Source organism: Marmota marmota, unplaced genomic scaffold, assembly GCF_001458135.2.
Source record: "Marmota marmota marmota unplaced genomic scaffold, marMar, whole genome shotgun sequence".
Classification (NCBI taxonomy): Eukaryota; Metazoa; Chordata; class Mammalia; order Rodentia; family Sciuridae; genus Marmota; species Marmota marmota.
Window position 1 is genome coordinate 5708387 of NW_025999968.1, and position 18832 is coordinate 5727218.

At 36.1% G+C, this 18832-nt stretch overlaps 2 protein-coding genes across 2 annotated transcripts in view; one reads left to right on the forward strand and one right to left on the reverse strand.

Moving 5' to 3' along the window:
- Qtrt2 (queuine tRNA-ribosyltransferase accessory subunit 2) overlaps positions 1 to 18832 on the reverse strand; it is a 73781-nt gene that overhangs the window by 30951 nt on the left and 23998 nt on the right. The window lies entirely within an intron of this gene.
- The window catches only part of Ccdc191 (coiled-coil domain containing 191), a 75539-nt gene that overhangs the window by 4224 nt on the left and 52483 nt on the right, over positions 1 to 18832 (forward strand). The window contains 5 exon segments of the mRNA XM_015478265.2: positions 1125 to 1163; positions 6954 to 7095; positions 11280 to 11423; positions 14640 to 14818; positions 16256 to 16479. Of these exon segments, the coding sequence (XP_015333751.2) occupies positions 1125 to 1163; positions 6954 to 7095; positions 11280 to 11423; positions 14640 to 14818; positions 16256 to 16479 (728 nt within the window).

The following is an 18832-nucleotide window of genomic DNA, read 5'->3' on the forward strand; positions in this document are numbered from 1 at the left end:
TCCCTCTCCCTCTCCCTCTCAATAAAATTTTTTAAAAAGCCTGTCTGTTCTCTAGTACATGTTTTTGGCATCTTTGTCAAGGATCAGATGTGGGTTTGTATCTGTGTTAGCTTGTCCCTGTGTCTTTTATTTTATTCCATTTGTATACATGTCTGTTTCTATGCCAGTACCATGCTGATTTTGTTACTATAACTCTGTAATATAATTTGAGATCAAGTGTTGCGATGCCTTCAGAATTGCTCTTATTATTCTAAATTGCTTTGACCATTCTGGGTCTTTTATTCTTCCATATGAATTTAGGACTGTTTTTTTCTAGTTCTGTGAAGAATGTCATTGATATTTTGAATAGTATTGCATCACATTGGAGGTATAGCCTTATTTTAAAAACCTACCTGAATTTTTAGCAAAGCAAATATGTATGCTTTTAAGTGACTAGCACAGGGATTTTTGCAACCTTCTGAGAGTTACAGAAAATAAAGAAAGGAGGTATCCTTATGGTCTGATTACTAATTTTAGATTAATATCTGACTGATCTGAGTAGAAATTAATTTATTTTCCATCTTATTTTCTGCTTGGTAGAACAGTAGAAGTCAGATGATTAATGCTCACCCCAATTCCCCAGTTCTTATTGACAAACAATATCTCTGATATAAGTAAGTCAGGAAAGCCTCTGTCTCCAGGCCATTCCTGAAAAGAGGAAGGAGAGTATCATGCCCTTCTCCCAGCAGATAATTACTCGGACAGCCTGACTAATTAATTAGTACTTGTTTGGATCTTATGAACAGTATTATATGTAGCATTTTTACATCTTGACTCATAACTCTGGTACCTTTAAAAAAAATACTGATATCTGGGCCTTACCCAGAAAAATTAAATCCAAATCTCAAGGTAGGATAGACAAGAAATAAAAAAATAGACAATGTCCCAGAGAAGGCTTCATACCTCTTCCTGTGCTGTTATTTCTGTTCTTTTATTGTCAATCAGTGCTGAACTTTCCAATGAAATACTTTGGGGAAAAAGAATAAAGGATACATTTCCACATGCTTTAGTCAGAAAAACAGATAAAATGAACAAGTTAATAAAGATATTGCAGTGCATTAATATTCTATATATATTTTCTGCAGCCTGTTTTTGACCCTGACAATGTGGAGCACTGGATTAAGGTAAGGATATTTCAAAATTAGGATGGAAAGAGAATTGAGATTCAGGCATAATTAGATGGAAAAGAAATACTTTGTACATGCTTGACTATTTTTATTCTGTGTAGTTATATATGTTACCTTAATTTTATACTTTTTAGTATTTTTTGTTACTCTGTTGCTTCTCATGAAAGCATTTAAGTATGAAAATTAGAAAACAGATGTATAGATATGCCCTTTTAAATGCCATGAGTATCACGTGAAGGAGATTAAAAGAGCAGGGGAGGAGAAGCCTTGTATCTTCCTCAGATGCTGCCAAGATTGTACTGTAGTTATATTGACACAGGGAACTTGTGGGTGAAAGCTAAGTATCACAAGAATTTGCTAATGTCTAGAGTGATCCAAAAATTTAGTGATCCTAAATGACCCAGAAAGATCATTTACTATTAGGCTACTGAAGAATGTTTGAATATTTACTGAGAGAGCATGGTTTAGAAATCCTGGGAGATCTCTTCTAGTCCTGAGATGTATTTTTTTGAATCTAGATACCATGTATGTTGAAAGTTCCTTTAAACCACATTGAGTGCATGTCTCTAAGTGTTGGGTTGTCAACTTGCTAATCAGTTCATTTGTGTACTTCATAGTTCAAAATCATGCATTATTTTCCTGGGAAAATATCCTTCTGCTTAATAGTAATTTGAAGAGTTATTACTTATATAAATTGGCATGCCTTGTGAGCACCAGGGCAGATGGAACCTAGGCCAGATGTAATAATTTTATCCATTCAGTTATTTTACTGGTATTTATTAAATGCCTACTAAGTACTAGTCCACTGAGTTTGATGCTGAAGCTAAAACAGGATACAGGGCAAGTATAGTCCTTGGCCACCCAGAGTTTATAGTTCATTGGGACACAAACAACCTTCTTAAAGCTGAGTAGAGTTAAAGATGTAATGGAAGCATGTGGTGGGAGGCATTAATATAGATAGGACTAGGGAAGGCTTTTTCAGTACTTCAGAAGGCCTGACTCAGAAGACAACTACAATAGTTCTACCATCATGAAGGCTACTTGGCCTCTGAGAAGACCATTTAACATCTAGTAAGTCTAACTTGTGTGTCAGTGTTGATAGGCCCAGTGCCAGGCCCCTGCCTGGCTTGGTCACCAGCTAGTAATCTTCTCTTCTAGAGAGAAAGATTTAACTAAATTGGGAGGATAAAATGCTACTCTTATCAAGATCATTTTCCTTTTTCATACAATTGTCAGCCAGCTTGACTCCGATTTGTATCATTCCTCTATCACTTCAGCAATGACTTTTTTTCCATTATGTCCTCAAATCTCCCATCCTGAAAAAAAATCAATAAGTCCTTACTTGACCCTGCAGTGCATTCTGATTGCTTCGTGATTTTATTTTCTTATCTAATGTCTTTAGATGTATAGTCTGGACTCTTTGCCTTTGTATTTTTCTCTCATGTCCACAATTATTTCCTTTCAGTTTCCATTTCATAGTTCAGTTTCCATTACACAAAAACTGTTGTTATAAATGATTTCCTGACCAAATTCAGCAGTCTCTTGATAGACCTCAAATTTTTACAAATTTCATTTGGTAGTTATAACTTTTTTTTCCTTTATCTTTTCTGTAGCACTGTTTTCTCCTGCTTCTCCTACTACCTCTCTGTCCAGTTTCTTCTTTTCTGATTTTTCCCCCTATATATCCCAAGTAGTTCTAACCTCTGGAACTAAGACTTCCAAATCCACTTGAGAGGACTCCCCTTTTAAAATTAGCAGAGATTTTGTTCCACAGATGGAGGGGGTGTATATGGAAAGGGTGTGAAGGATCAAGAAGACTGAGACAGGCCTCTCTTCAGAGGAAAAGGAAGATTTCCCAGCAGCAATATGGACATGACTGAAGAAAGTAACCATAATTTTTCATGGTACCCAAAATTGATAGATCAGATTATCCAGGCTTGGAGGTTTTCATTGCAAATACAAAGGAACAGAGATTTGAGAATATTGTAGGATATTAGCTGAATAGTCATGCTGAGTAGTAAGGGAAGATTCATAGATTAGGGGGAATATGGAGTTTGGAACAGTTGATCAGGTCCTTATCAATGTCATGGGAGTACAGGGAATGAAGCAGGGAATTGGTTTGGAGGTTGGTATTGGAGAGGGGTTATCAAGAGTTTGGATCAAAAAATGAAAAATAATGTGCAACATGGTTCAGAGTGACTGTCTGAGAGTTGCTAAAGTGGAATAAAAGGGAAGGTTGTTGGAATGCAGAAGACCTAGAAAACCTTGAGGCTGAGATAGTAGTGAGTCATCCTTAGGGAAGTCTTGAAATCACTTAGATTCCAGAAGATGCTTGGTTAGTACTGAATCCTATGGCAGCTCACCCAAAATACAACAGGCCATGATTTACAATTATCTTCATCTCAAGTTGATAGACTGACTCATCTTACTCCAGTTCATTCTCCTACCTGATTGAACATTCTAAACATTTTCACCAGGTCAGTTTTCTACTCTAGAGCCTTTAGTGACTTTTTGTACCATCATATGAAACTAAATTCCAGATGGGCATTTAAGGCCATCTGTCAATCAACTTATAATATCCATTTACCTGAAACAGCCCCTGTACTGATACTCTGTGTGACTCCTGCTCCTGTCAGGCCATTCTTCTTCCCCTCCATCAAGTAGGGGTTCCTTTTGCTTTGACTCATGCTGATCCCTCAGCCTGGAGTGTGTCCTCTCTGAGAGTGGTCCTGATTATTCCCTTACAGCTCAGCTTGAGATGTCCCTCTTAGTGAACAAAACCCCCTCACTCACCTCAACCACATAATGCCATTCTTTAATACTCTTTCCCTTAGAAATTTTTTGGCATTTGTATTCACATTTATTGATACAGTATCAAGGATTTGATTTTATACAAGGGGATTAAAAGAGAATTGGGTGCTTTTAAAATATATTACGTACAAAACTGTTCTGAATGAGCATGCTATGTACACATAGGGGTGTATTAGAAAACTTGTGTTTGTACCACCCAGTCTTGAGGAAATGAAGGACCACATGTAAGCTACTATTTCTTTCTTCCATAATGATCCATCCGACACAAGATGCACATATAAGATTGCAGAAACAACTGAGACAGTTCCTCTATAGATCACATGCTTACATGTAACATAGCTACTGAATAATAAACTTTTGAAGGTATTTGGCTCTTTTAAATCACTCTGTCTTGCTTTGGAACTGTTGTTTATTGTGCACATGGCATATGGAACAAAAAATAAAAACATGAACTTTTTTAAGTACAGAAACCTATGTTCATTTCCCCTTAATACCCATTATAGTATTGGGAACAGAGCTAGTCTTCAATCTGGACTTGCTGAAAGAATAAGATATTACTTTGACACAGTGTGTTTTATTGGAGTATAGGATAGAGCTCTCCTAACTCTTGCACATTTATTTTGAAAAAAAAATTAAGTAATATTTTAAGACAAAAACCAGATTTTTTTCTAATCCTTAGTATCATCTAGTAGGCAATGACACAAATATTTATTTTAAGTGATATCCCAAGCACTTGCTTTCTTAAAGCCAAGCAAACATTTATCTTTACTCCCTTTACCAGACTTTCTTTAGTAACCAAGAACAGTCTTTCTTCCATAATCTCCCAAGCTCTCTACCCTCCTCTGTTAAGAGTGTGCACAAATTCCAACCCAGATGAAAAGTCACATCATATGTAGTTATTTATTTTATTCATAGCCTTAAGAACTAAGTCAGGTCTAAAAATCTGTTTTTGTCATTAATTTTTGTGGGTATCAGTTTAAAAAAACTTAATTTGATTAATTTATTTGTACAATGTTTACATATACATGTATATACAAACATATAGTACATGTAAAATTTATCTTGCTGTCTTAATAACCTAAAGGGGAATACTATACCAACTATAAATTCAATAAAGTACATATACCACCAACATAAATTGGTAAAAGAAATAATGGGGGCAAACAGGTCTCTACAGAGTGATCTTATAAGGAGTGAATGATATTTCCTTAACTTTAACTCTGATGAAATCACATTGTCTTCTGGTTTATAGCTTTTCCTACAGTTCTATTTTCCACATCTTTTTCAAATTGCCCTCAACTTTTAAATTTTATTCCTTGACTTCTAATTTAAACCTAATACATGAGAATGAGACAGTTAAACCCCTGGCAAGTTTTTGTAGAGGCACTCCTAGTTTCATCACCCAGGGCAAGGGGAAAAGCTATTTTCAAAATAGGCCAGGTGAAAATATAATAGGGGAAAGTGCATCTTTTAAAAATTAATCTTTCGTCAATTCATTCCTTCAGCAAACATTTATTGGGCACCTGTTAAGTGCCAAGCATTATTCTGGCTGCTAGGGGTACACACGTGGAAGAGAAAATGATCTCTGCCAGAATGCTACTTGGAGGAGACAATACATGAGAAAATATGTGTAAAGTGAAAAGCGCTATAAAGAAGGGGAGCAAGAGGAAGGTGGTTACAATTTCACATATGGTGGGCAGAGAGGGCCTTTACTGAGAAGGCGATATTTGAGCAAAGGAGTCAGGGATGTATGTGGGAGAATTGTGCATGCAGAGGGGATTAAGTACAGAAGCCTTGAGCTGGTAACACACTTGGTGTGGATGAAGCAGAGTGAGTAGGTGGGGAGGTTGGAGAGCTTCCAAAGGGCCCTGGACATTGAAGCACATTGTAAGGATTTGACTTTATTCTGACTGAGATAGGGAACCATTGATGGGGTTTGAGTAGTGTTATGGCATGATATGGCTTTCGGTTTAAATGATCACTCACTGCTGTGGTCAGAGGCTATTCTAGAAAATCTGTCATAAAGTTGTGCCTTGGACCCAGGTGGTAGTGATGGGGAGGGCTCAGATTATGAATACATTTTGAAAATAAAGTCCACAGTTTTCTTGACATATTGTCTGAGGATAGGGAGGGAGGAGAAAAGGAGAGGTACAGAGCGGGAGGGAGGGAGAAAGAGAGAAGAAGGAAGAGGAGGAGGAGGAGGGTAGGGCTTGGTTTAAGGAAGACTCTTTAAGTTTTCCTCCTTAAGAACTAAAAGAAAGAAGTTATCACTCCCTGAGTTGGAAAACTGTGGGCACAGTAAGCATAGGGGAAGCAGGTTCTTGGGAAGAGGGAAAGTCTTGAGTTAGTTATGAAATAACTTATTTTGTACTGTGCAGATAAGTCTAGATGCCAAGGTAGTTTGCCCACTTCCACCATTCCCTTCCCCAAACCCATGAATTTGGTCCTATTTTTACTAAACTCTCACTGTTTAGTTAAATATTCTGGATGACTACAACTTCATGCTATTTATCTCAATTTTATTGAACCTGTGGTTTGCCTAATATATAAGAATAGGTTCCTTTCAGGAGCAGTAATTTGAGGATATTGTAGTTACTCACTCTGGTCCATATTCATACACAGGTATCAGTGGTAGGGAAACTAATAAAATATATTTTTTATTTAAAATAAAATATCCAGGTCTCAGGATCTCATTACTAATGCCCTAAAAAAAAAGTTATCTAAAGCTTAAATAACTTTTTATATAAACATTGTGACCATCTGTCATATCTTGATAAAATGCTGCAATTAATTCAATGTCACACATGAAAGTAAAAATTATTTGGTGTTGATGTTTAAACCTCAGAATTTTGTCAAAAATTTAAAAATGAAAGAATCTGAGAAGTGGGTAGAAAATCAGTTGAGTAAGAGAGAAGTTGTCTAACCCCGAACAAGGTTACTTATCATCTTAATAGACTGTTTTCTGTTATGCTGAAGAGAGTGGAGAAAGCCTCAGAATTTGCAGTTTTGAATGCATTTTCAGCCAGAAATTCACACTTACCTGGAAGGATTCAGGACCAAATGATAGATTTGGAAACATCTGAGCAAACAGTGGATCATGATGAAGTCTACACAGAAGGTGAGAGAATGTATTTTTTGCTGTGATGTTAACAGTTTTCAAAGCATATCCTATAATGCATGTCAAAGACTGAAAGCTTTTCTTAATCTTGCTCCTAATTTTTGTTTCTTTCTATTTCCTTGAAGCTATTTTACTCTGAAATTAACCCTGTCACTATATGTAAGGGCATATTTAAAGTCCATTTTGTTTCCTGAAATAGAAACAGCCACATTCAGAGGCATTTTTAATAGTTAACTGGTAAGTGTTGTATTCGTCCTATGGCACTGATGTGGCCTTCTATTGATAATTCAACCACTAGTTAATAAAACCAATTTTGTGCCTTATGAAGAGATCTAAAAACCAACCTAACTTCTGTACCTCTCAAAAGTCCCCCAAAGCTCCCTTCATTTGGAATTTGGTATCCTAATTTATAATGCTCCGAGGAAGTACTTTACTGGTTCTTCCTGACTGAGGGATCAGGAGGAACTAGCAAAGGATACTGTGAAGGAGAAACTGCTGAGGTAGGTGGGAAGTCCAAGTATGATGCCCTACAAGCCAGCTTTTCGTTTGGATTGTTTATGTCTTCAACTGTTTAGTTTATTTCTTCATTTACTCAACACCTATATACATGATTCTTACTCTAAGATTTTAGGCACTGGAAGTAATGGCATGTACATTCTAATGTGAGAATAAAGAAAATGAAAAACAAATCATTAGGAAGGGAAAAGTCAGTCAAGTTTGGACCTGAATAACAAGGAGCCACGATGGCAAAAAAAAGTGCTTCACTGGCAGAGGGAAAGGTCACATTGGGAGCTTAAAGTAAAGACAGGCTTGGTATAGGTGAGGAACTGAAGCAAGACATGTGTGGCTGGAGCCTCCCAGCAGATATGAACTTGAAGGAGTGAGCAGATACAAATCACATAGGACATTATAGGCCTCAGAAAAGAATTTAGATTTCATTGAGTATGATTTAATGGGGCAAAGATCTTTTAGGATAGTTTTTTAAATGTATGAAGAATGGAGTGAACAAGGGAGAAAAGTAACCAGTGGAAGGCTTTTGCAGTGGTCTGGAGTGAGCAACAGTAGTGATTGTTCTCAGGTGGTTACAGTAGTACCGGACATAGAAAAAGGAGATTGTGAAATTGGCAGGACTGTGTCTTGTCCACCTGCCTCCCATTCTGCCAATAGGAATACAAAATATACGTGAGCCTATTAAGGGTTCCCCAAAGTCCTATGGTTAAAAACTGTCTAGCCCATAAACCTCCTTTAATCCTGAACTAGCTATTAATATCCTAAGAAACTAGTGATTCACTGTAGTAGTTTATGGACAGAACATGGTGTTCAAAGATTTACTCATTTTTTTCTCCTCCTATCAACTAAATATTTTACAACAATGTGTTATACAAGAACTAGTGTTGTGAGGAGCATCATTTGAGAAATTGCTTACAAGTAACCTCCCAGCCCCACGTCTGATTCAATATGGGGGGGTTTTATAGCTTAATCCTCCAAGGAAAGTTTCCTTTCTTTGTTCTTTTAGGGATACTTAATAGTAAATCCTTAATTTCCAGTGAATGGCCCTTGATACATCCAAATTATTTTTATATATAAACTATTATACACATAAATGCCTGAATTTATTATACCCAAGAGTTACTCAATAAATATCTGCTCCTTTCTCTACCTTCCTCTGAAAGCCAATAGTTTTTGTTGCTAGTATTTTTGTTACACTTAGTTTTTACTATGGTAGTCTCCCCTACTTACCTCTGTATCCATAAGGGATACATTCCAAGATTCCCCCCAGTGTATGCCTGAAACTGGAGATTGTACTGAACCTTATGCATGCTACTTATGATAATATTTAATTTATAAATTAGGGACAGTAATATATTAATAATAATAATAAAAAAATAGAACAATTATAGTTATACTGTAATGAAGGTTGTGTGAATGTGAACTCCGTCTCTTAAAATACCTTATCTAGTAATCACTCTTCTTAAAAGGTGAGATGATACAGTGCCCATGTGATGAGGTGAAGCAAGGTAAATGACGTAGGCATTGTGACATAGCATTAGACTACTGCCTGGGAGTTACTTGAACACAAGTATTGTGTATCATGATAGGCAATCTGATAAGTGAGATTGCAACTAAGTGACTAAAAAGCAGGTGGTGTACCCAGTGTGGATATGCTGGACAAGGATGAGTTACATCCTAGGTGGGATGGAGCAGGGTGGCACAAGACTTTATTATGCTGCTCAGAACACTGTTCATTTAAAACTTATCAATTATTTCTGGAATTGTCCATTTAATATTTTTGGGCCATCGTTGAGCACAAGAAACTAAAACTATAGAAAATGAAACTCCTGATAAGATAGAGGAAGGGTGCTGTTGAACTCTGATTTTTTTCCTATTATATCTATATTAAATGCTTTTGACATTAATAGAGAAATACCCCACTCCCCAAGAGCTATGAGATAAGGATAATAATAGCAATGAAGGTAATACAAAAGCTTTTCTTTTTTAAAATCTTCATTCCCTGCACAAATGAGCTGTTTGAGACTGATAAAAATGATGAAAGCAATACCAAGGAAGACATTTCACTCCAATACCTATGTATTTTAAGAAGATTTTCTCAATATCATTAAGAAACAAGTTCAAATGGAAGTTGGTGTTTAGTATATCACACTCTTGATTTTCATCCTACCTCAATGGCCTCTCCTTCCTATTCAGCTTTCCTGCTTCATCTTCTCCCTTCAAGCTCTAAGTGGTGGACTTCCCCAGGGCTGGCTTCTTGAAGCTGCTCTAACTTCTTCCTTTGGTATTTTCTGTGGCTTTAAATGCCATCTTGGACCTCTCTCTTTAAATCCAATTACCAATACGTATTTGACATTCCTATTTAGACTAGTCTCATAAGTGTCTGCTCAAATTTTTCTTTTCGCAAGTCCTGGGGATTGAACCCAGGGGCTCACTAGGCAAGTAAGTGCTCTACTATTGAGCTACATTCCTAACCCCTCTCATAAGCATTTGAAACATAACATGTCAAAGGCTGAATCTTTCCCCCAAACTTGCTGATCCCTTGTCCTGCCCCATCTCAGTAAATAGCATCTCCATCTTTCAATTGCTAAAGCCAAAAACCCTGTGGTTTTCTTTTTCTCACATCTCCTGTTCAGACCCTCAGCAAGTCATGGCAACTCTTCCTTACAACATATTTGTAGAATCTGACCATTTGTAATTCCTTCACTCCAAGTCCAGGCCTTCATAACCTCTCTCCTGGACTTTTGCATTCATCCCAGTTGGTATCCCTCCTTCTGTGCTTGTCCCCTCTAGTCTATTTTTTAATAAACAAAGTAGTCAAAGTGATCCTCTTAAAATTTGTCACCTCTTTTCTCACAACCCTCCTGTGGCTCCTCAGTACACTAAGAATAGGAGCCAAGAAATCTAGAAATGTGAAGACTCTAAGCAAAGGGATTCAGCCTCCAGACCATTGACACTTTGGGTTAGAGACGTTTTGTTGTTGGGGGTTATCCCCTGACTTATAGGATGTTTAGCAGCATCCCTGATCTCTGCTCACTAGATGTTATTGTCACTTCCCCTTATTGTTACAACCCAGAATGACTCTAGACATTGCCATGTCTCCATGGTGGGGGCGGGGGGAGGGCTGGGCGGAGATCTTCCCCAGTTGATAACCATTATTCCAGCCTGATCCACACATTTCCTCTTCTGTCTCATCACCTACTGTTCTCTCACTCACTCACTCTCCTTCAGCCACAATGGCCTCCTTGTTGTTTCTCAGACATTCCTGCTCTAAGACCTTTGCTTTCCCTCTGTATAGTATAATCTTCCCTTGTACATCCACATGGCTCACTCCTCACTTCCTTCTCTTTGCTCAAATATCTACTTCACATTGAGGCCTTCTTTGACCACCCAGCTTATAACACCATCCTCTATTTCCTGCCCTGCTTTGTTTAATTTTTCTTTTCTCTTCTTTCTCTTTACCCTCCTCTACCCATCATCTTCCCAATTGGAAGATAAGCTTCATAGTGGTAAGATTTATTTTTCCAGTTTTGTTCATTGCTATATTCTCAGCATCTAGAACAGTACTTGCTACATGATAGATATGTGATATTTATTGAATAAATAAAAATAGTGAATAAAGAAAGTCTCTGAAGTAACTGAAATATTTAAAATATGTTTTATTTTATTGATAGCTCAGGAGCTGGTCAATGACTGGTTGGACACCAAACTTAAACAAGAATTAGCAAGTGATGGAGAAGGTGATTCTGAAAACACTGTCGCAAGTAGCACTGCTATGCCAGAAGCCAGTGGCCATTTGAAATATGACAAGTTTGATGGTAAGACCTTATCTAATTGTTCTAAGCTTTAATGTTAATCAATTGTCTAAGAAGTCTTAAACTATTTTTTTATATATTTTTAAAAATTTTATTGGTGCATATAATTACACATAAAAGTGGGATTCAATGTTACATATTTACACATGCATACAACATAACAATATAATCTGGTCAATTTCACTCCTCAATATCTTCCCTCTCCTTTCCCTCTTCTCTCTCCAGGTTCCCTTTAAATTTTTTATTTATATTTTATGTGAACTACAATTTGTAAGTAGATACATTTATTAACGATTACTTGTTTAATAACTTATTAATGCAGTTTTCAATATTCAAAAACTTTAGTGTGATAACAAGCTCTATCATTTGGAACACTCCTTAAACTATTTTGAATAATAAACAATGTCATTCTACTTTTTTGTTTTGTTTGGTTTTATTATTAGCTTTAATTTTTCTTGATTGAATATAAAGTTCTCATGCTATATCCTAAGTAAATTCATGGTGTTTTTTAAAATTTAAAATATTCTGTTATTTGCTGGGCATGGTGGTGTATTCCTATAATCCCAGCTACTTGGGAGCCGAGTTAAGAGGATTGCAATTTCAAGTCCAACCAAAAAGGGCTGGGGATATATCACTCAGTGATAGAGTGCCCCAGGTTCTATCCCCTGTTCTGTAAAAGAAAACAAAATATTCCATTATTTATCATTTTGATTATTATTATAATAGCAATTAAAAGTATCTCTTACTCCTATGTCGTGACTATTTACTTCAGTGGAGACTATGTTTAAGCATTCATATATTATTTTAGTCACAAAATTCTTCTTCTTTTTTTTTTTCTCTCTCTATCTCCATACCAGGGATTGAAACCAGGAGCACTTTACCACTAAGCCACAACCCAGCCCGTTGTTTTTGTTTGTTTGTTATTTTGGAAACAGGGTCTCACTAAAGTTTCTGAGGGCCTCACTAAGTTGCTGAAGCTGGCCTCAAACTTGTGATCCTCCTGCCTCAGTCTCCTGAGTCTCTGAGATTACACACATGTACTACCTGGCTACAAAATTCTTTGTATATTAGTTATCACTTTTCTAGGTCTTTTTCTTTCCTTAGTATTTTGTGCAAAGCTAATGTTAAAGAAGTCACTTAGCCAATTCATGAGGGTTCCTCGAATGTACTCAAGGGTCTAAGGTTTTCTTCCTTGAGTATAGGGGTAGGCATGGTGATGCTAGGGGCAGCTTCCCGTGCATGAAGCAAACACCCTTGGAGAAGTACCTGGCAGTATTTGCCTTGTTAAAACTCTACAATCTCCAGCTAGGGGATCAGAGTCATGTAATATAGTGAAATTGTTGCTTCCTTTGATGTTATGCTAATAGATCTACTTATATCCTTTTACTCAGATTGTCTGTTATCATTGAGTATCATACTAAGCCTCAATTATCTTATTCTGGGAGAGAGTTTTTTTTCCCCCTCAACATATTGAACAAAATACTGTGTAACCATTAAAAAGGATATTTACCAAAAGTACTAATTAACTTCTAATTATAGCTATAGACACAAAAAAGGCACTTGACAAATCTACATTCATTCTTGATTAAAACTTTCAGCACACCAGTAATAAAAGGAAAATTCTCAAAATTGATAAAGAACACTTACATAATACAGAAAACAAGGGCTGAAAGGATAAATGTAAACCCACTTTATCAGAAATACATTAAATATAAGTGGATTTAAACACTCCAGTCCAAAGGCAGAGATTGGCAGGATGGATTAAAAACACATGACATAATATATCCTCTACAAGAGACGTGCTTTAGACTCAAGACCCAGATAAGTTGAAATAGAAGAATGAAAAAAGATATACTATGCAAATAGTAACCAAAAGAGAACTGAAGTGGCTATACTAATATGGGGGTGGGACAGGAAATAGACTTTAAAACAAGGAATTGTTCCTAAAGACAGAGAGTACATTTTATAATGATAAAAGGCCAATCCACCAAGGAAACGTAATTACAAATATATATACCTGAGAGAAGAGTCCCACAATGGATAAAGCAAAACTGAAGGAAGAAGAGAAAATTCAGCAATAATAGGTGGAGACTTCCATACCCTCACTCTCAATAAAGTATATAACAATAACAACAAAAATTAACAAGGAAGATGTAGTATTATTAATCATTAGCAAAAGGCATTTTAAAAGTTATTCAATAAATATTAATGGTACAAGAAAAAAAGTATAATCCATTACCACTACATATCTTTTAAAATGTTTTAAAGTTAAAAGACAGGCCGTGCCACTTAAGAATGCAGAGGAACTAGAACACTTCCATTTTGCTGGTGGGAATGAAAAACTGCTTGGACAATGGTTTGATGTTTTCAAGTTAAGCATATACATACCATGTAATCCACCCATCAGCATCCTAGGCATTTTCCTAGTAGAAGAAAGACTCTGTTCATACAAAAGCTAGTATACAAATGCTCCTAACAGCTTTATTTCTAATAGTCCAACTCTGGAAACAATCTAAATGTCCATCAACAGAGGAATGATGACCAATTTGTTGTATATCCATACAGTGGAATATTGTATTACTCAGCAATAAAAACACACCAAATGGATAAATCTCCTAAATAATTGTGCTGAGTGAAAGAAACCAGACCCAAAAGAGAGTGCATAGTGTATGGCCTAACCTAAATAAAATTTTAGATAGTGTGAACTTTTTTTTGACAGAAAGCAGGTCTGTGCTTACTTGAAGCAGGACAGAGGGCATAGGAAGGAGAGAAAAAGATTCAGATGGGAGAACATTTTGTGGGGTAATGGACACATTCATTATCTTGATTATGGTGATGGTTTTTTTGATAAATACATATGTCAAAATTTATTGGAGACTTTAGATATTTCTTATAAATTGTATGTCAATTTACCACCTTTATAAAGCTTTTTACTTCTTTAGGGGTGGAGTTCTCAAGGTTATTTAAATTGAAGTATCTTGTAGATTTGGCTGTGAAGAAGTATTTAGTGACTTGGGTGAGGGTAATTTCTGATAAGTGGAGCTATTTCCTCTTACTTGAATTGGAGGTAATAATCGCTGAGGGCTTTATTCATCCAATTGGCATTATCAATTACTCTTTATTGAACACTGGGGCTTTGTATATTTTCAGGATTCTTTATATAATTATGAATATAAATTAATTTTTAAAAAGTTTTCTTTGTTGTTCTGTTTTCCCCAGATTTATATGGTTATTTGGAGGAAGAGGAGGAAAGTACCACTGTTCAAAAATTTATAGACCATCTGCTCCATAAAGAAGTGGTGGATTCTGGGATGTTGGAAGATCTTGGAATGAAGGAAAACCAAGACAAGAAGCAGCAGAAGGATCCTCGTCTTACCATGGAGATGAGACATAAGCAGGTGGGAGGGAAAAACAAAATTAAAATGGATAACAGGAAGCAGTCTTTGTGTAACACATTTAATAAGCTTAAATAAAGATTTAAGCTTTATTATGAAAAAGGGTGCCATCTGTGGTTTGGTTAGAAAGAATAAAAATAAAATATAAGAACTTCAGAAGAAAAATAATTCTCATAAACTGAGGGTAGGAAACAATTTATTTAAGAAATAACCTAAGTTAGAATAATTGATTTTGACCAAAAGAGTGTTGAACTAAACTTTATTAGTTTGAGCATGGTATTTCCTATTATAAATATGTAGATTGCATTTGCTTTAATTTGATTTTTGAAGTGACATTAATATATTATCATGAATATTCTGGTGAATATTATAAAGATAATTCTTTTCTAGACAACTGAAATTCACTCATTTTGTGATTATAATTTGAAAAGGAGGACAGATCGGAATTAAATCTAGTTCAGCTGTTTTGAATTAGAAAGGCATGTGGGAACTTTCCTTTTTTCAAAGTCAATAGTAGGTAATAGGGGAAAAGACTATCTCAACACTTTATGAAGAAGCTTCGGAGAATCAGAATGACCAAGTCTTTGTCATTTGTGCAGGACTAAGGCTGAACTGGAATTTATATATGTGTGTGCAATCTTTTTATAATACTGAATTTCTGGTTGCCAAATTTGAAAAACAATGGTTTAAACAAGTAAGTTATGCCTAATCAGCACTGGTGGTGTTGGAGAAACAGGGGCCCAAATACAATCCTGGTTTGGATGTGTGACAAAAAGGAGGAGAGAAGGTTCGGTAAGCTATATGGCCATTGTCTAGAAGTCTTATCACAACTGGAGAGTAAGATAAGTGAAGCAAGGTGGAAAGGACCATTCCTTAATTAATAACTAGTCAATCACCCAAAGAAGTGATAGGTCTGAAAAAAAGTGAATATGCTTATTCAGAATATGTGCAAAGTTCATGTTTTTGGTCCAGAATCACTGGTGTATTTAAATAATAATCGAAATTAACAAAGAGTTGTAGTGTTACCTAAGGCAATAAATCACTGTTCTAACTTTCACAATATTCTAAAGAATACTCCTGTTCTTTCTTGAATTATAATTAGAATGCAGACAGAACCTCAATAAAAAGCAGACATGTGCACCTTGAATAATTCTATGGGTGGGAGATCATTTTTGAATAAGAATACAGAACTTGGAATCTGACCCAGTAGACCCAGGTTTTCCATGCTGCAGGATCAATGGTTTGAGAGTCTTCTTCATCTGATTACATGTAAAACTTTTCCCAGTAAACAAATCAATTCCCCTAATTCTACCAATAAGCAGCAGGGCTCTGACCCAGAATATTTCAAATCAGATGTATTCTGAACTTCAAAATATATTCTGAATTTTGCAGTTCCCCTCTACTTGAAAGGGCTGCATTTCACCCTTCTTGTATTCGAAGGTAAAAGAAAATCGTTTAAGACGTGAGAAAGAACTAGAATACCAGAAAATTGAAAAGGCCCTGAAAAAATCAGCCTTCCTGGAGGCTCAGTATCTGGTGCAAGAAGAGAAGAGAAGGAAGGCTCTGGAGGCCAAGAAAGAAAAGGAGGACATCCAAAGGGAGATGGTGAAGCTCCGGAGGGAGATACTTGAGAGGAGACGCACCGTGGAGGAAGCATGGAAAATGTAAGCCAGCCTGATAAGCAGTATGGAGGCTTTCTGTCTAAGGGAGTGATTTTGGAAGTACTCTGAAGTTTGTAAAATGTATAGACGTTGCAATAACTTAACAAAAAAGAAAAATCCCATGGGCTGGGGACCTAGCATGAATGAAGACCTGGGTTCATTCCCCAGTACTGCCAAGAGAGAGAGGGAGAGAGAGAGAGAGAGAGAGACAGACAGACAGACAGACAGACAGACATCCCATTATATAATCTATTATACTTCTTAACAAATTAACTGATTTTATTTTTCTATGTTTCCTCCTGGTCTTGGCCATGTTGCATACTTTATTCCAACCATAAAGTACATTTAATTTGTTATCCTGCTGTAATTAAAATAGTCTGGAGTTCTGAGGGTTGCGTATTATTTCATTGAGGTCCTATACTATCCTTTATATAATGACCTCCTGCCCAATGACCTCCTCCAGGTACTGCTAAGCATGCTGGCTATGTAGATTTTTCATCAATATAATATTGCAATGAGCATCCTTAGCCTAAAGATTTTTTTTATTCTTCTGAATTACAGTCTTAAGAATGTCATTAGTGAGGTAAAAGGTATAGATATTTTTATGGCTCTTGAAACATTGCCAAATTGCTTTCAAATGGGTTGTACTTACTCATTTACTGGCAGTGGGGCAGTTTATCACACTTCTCAGTACTGGGGAGTATCTCACTTTCAATACTTTCATACTTTCAGTAGGTGTTGGATTAGTTTGCATTTCTTGGTTGCATAATACCTTTAAGGTTGAACATGTTTCTTTATTCCATATGCATATTTGGTAATTATGCCTTGTCCTACTGTGCATTGTGTTACCACCTTATTTTCTGATAAACATACAGAAAGTCACCATTGCCTTACTACCACGGATAAAGAAAAAGAATATCTGAATAAGAGGAAAATGAAAATAATCCTCACAGGATGTAGTACTATTATCCATCCTCATGCAGAAAATGAGCTTCAGTAAGTGAAATAATGAACGTATTTTTTCTGAGAAATAACACTGATGCATGAACTGCTGAAGTCTTGGAACAACGTGACTAAAGTGCCTGCCTACCTCAAAGTGAGAGGCCAGAAAGACCTATTAGATAATCCTTCCGCCCATCAGCCTACACAGCTTTCCCCCCTGTGTTCTTGATTGCTCTCCTTCTACCCAATTTAAAACAGCTCAGTAGTGGATGTGCGCTTCACTCCTTCAAGTGCCAGACTCAGGCCTCCTCCAGATGCCGTTCCTTTCAGAAAGCAATCACCAGTGTTTTAGTGAGTTCTTTCTAAGGTCAACTCTGCTTTTCAGATTGCACCCAAGCCCTGGAAAAACTAGGCTGACCTAAAATAAACTGTGAAAACAAGTAACACTTGATGATAGCAGGATGCTTTGTTCACAATGGGTGCTCCACAAATATTCATTGACCGGTAATTTCTTACAAAAGTTAAAAACTTACCCATCATTACAGTAAGAAAGATAATGTCCTTTACTTCTAGGTGGTTGAACTGATTTAAACTTTCCAGAAAGCAATTTGGCAATAAACAGTATGCCATAAAAATGGTATTATCCCTTGACTTGGAAATTATAGTACAAAAAAATAATCTAAGGTCCAAAGATTTGTTTATGAAGATAATTAAAATAATGTTACTTATAAATGACAGACATTAATAAATATTAGAGAAATGATTAAATTGTTATTACACAATGAAGCAGGAATGACATGTTATCATTGTTTATTGTCCTACTGTACATTGTGTTACCACCTTCCTTTCTGATAAACATACAGAAAGTCACCATTGCCTTATTATCACTAATAAAGAAAAAGAATATCTGAATAAGAGGAAAATGAGAATGAGTAACAAAGTTATTTAGAACTTACCTAAAGGCTTTTCCTTATCATTGAATTTTTCTACATTTTTCTCTGGTCAGCTATTTTAGGACTACTATAGACTCCATTCTTTCCTTACTCAATAACACCTGGTTCTTTTATTATTTTTCTTCCTAGAAACCTTATAAAAGCCTAGTGGTTTTCTTACTTGTGGATTCTTTTTACCCTCCTAACATGAAGAGTGAGAATGTGTATCCACATTAGAGAATACTTAGTAGTTGTTTACTCTCAAATTTTCATTAGAGTATGGTTTGATGATAAACTGAATAAAAATATTTTACTAAAATAATCCACAGAACTTTCTTTTTTTAATATTTATTTTTTAATTATAGGTGGACATAATATCTTTATTTTATTTTATGTGGTGCTGAGGATTGAACTCAGTGCCTCACGAATGCTGGGCGAGTGCTCTACCTCTGAGCCACAACCCCAGCCCATAATCCGTAGAA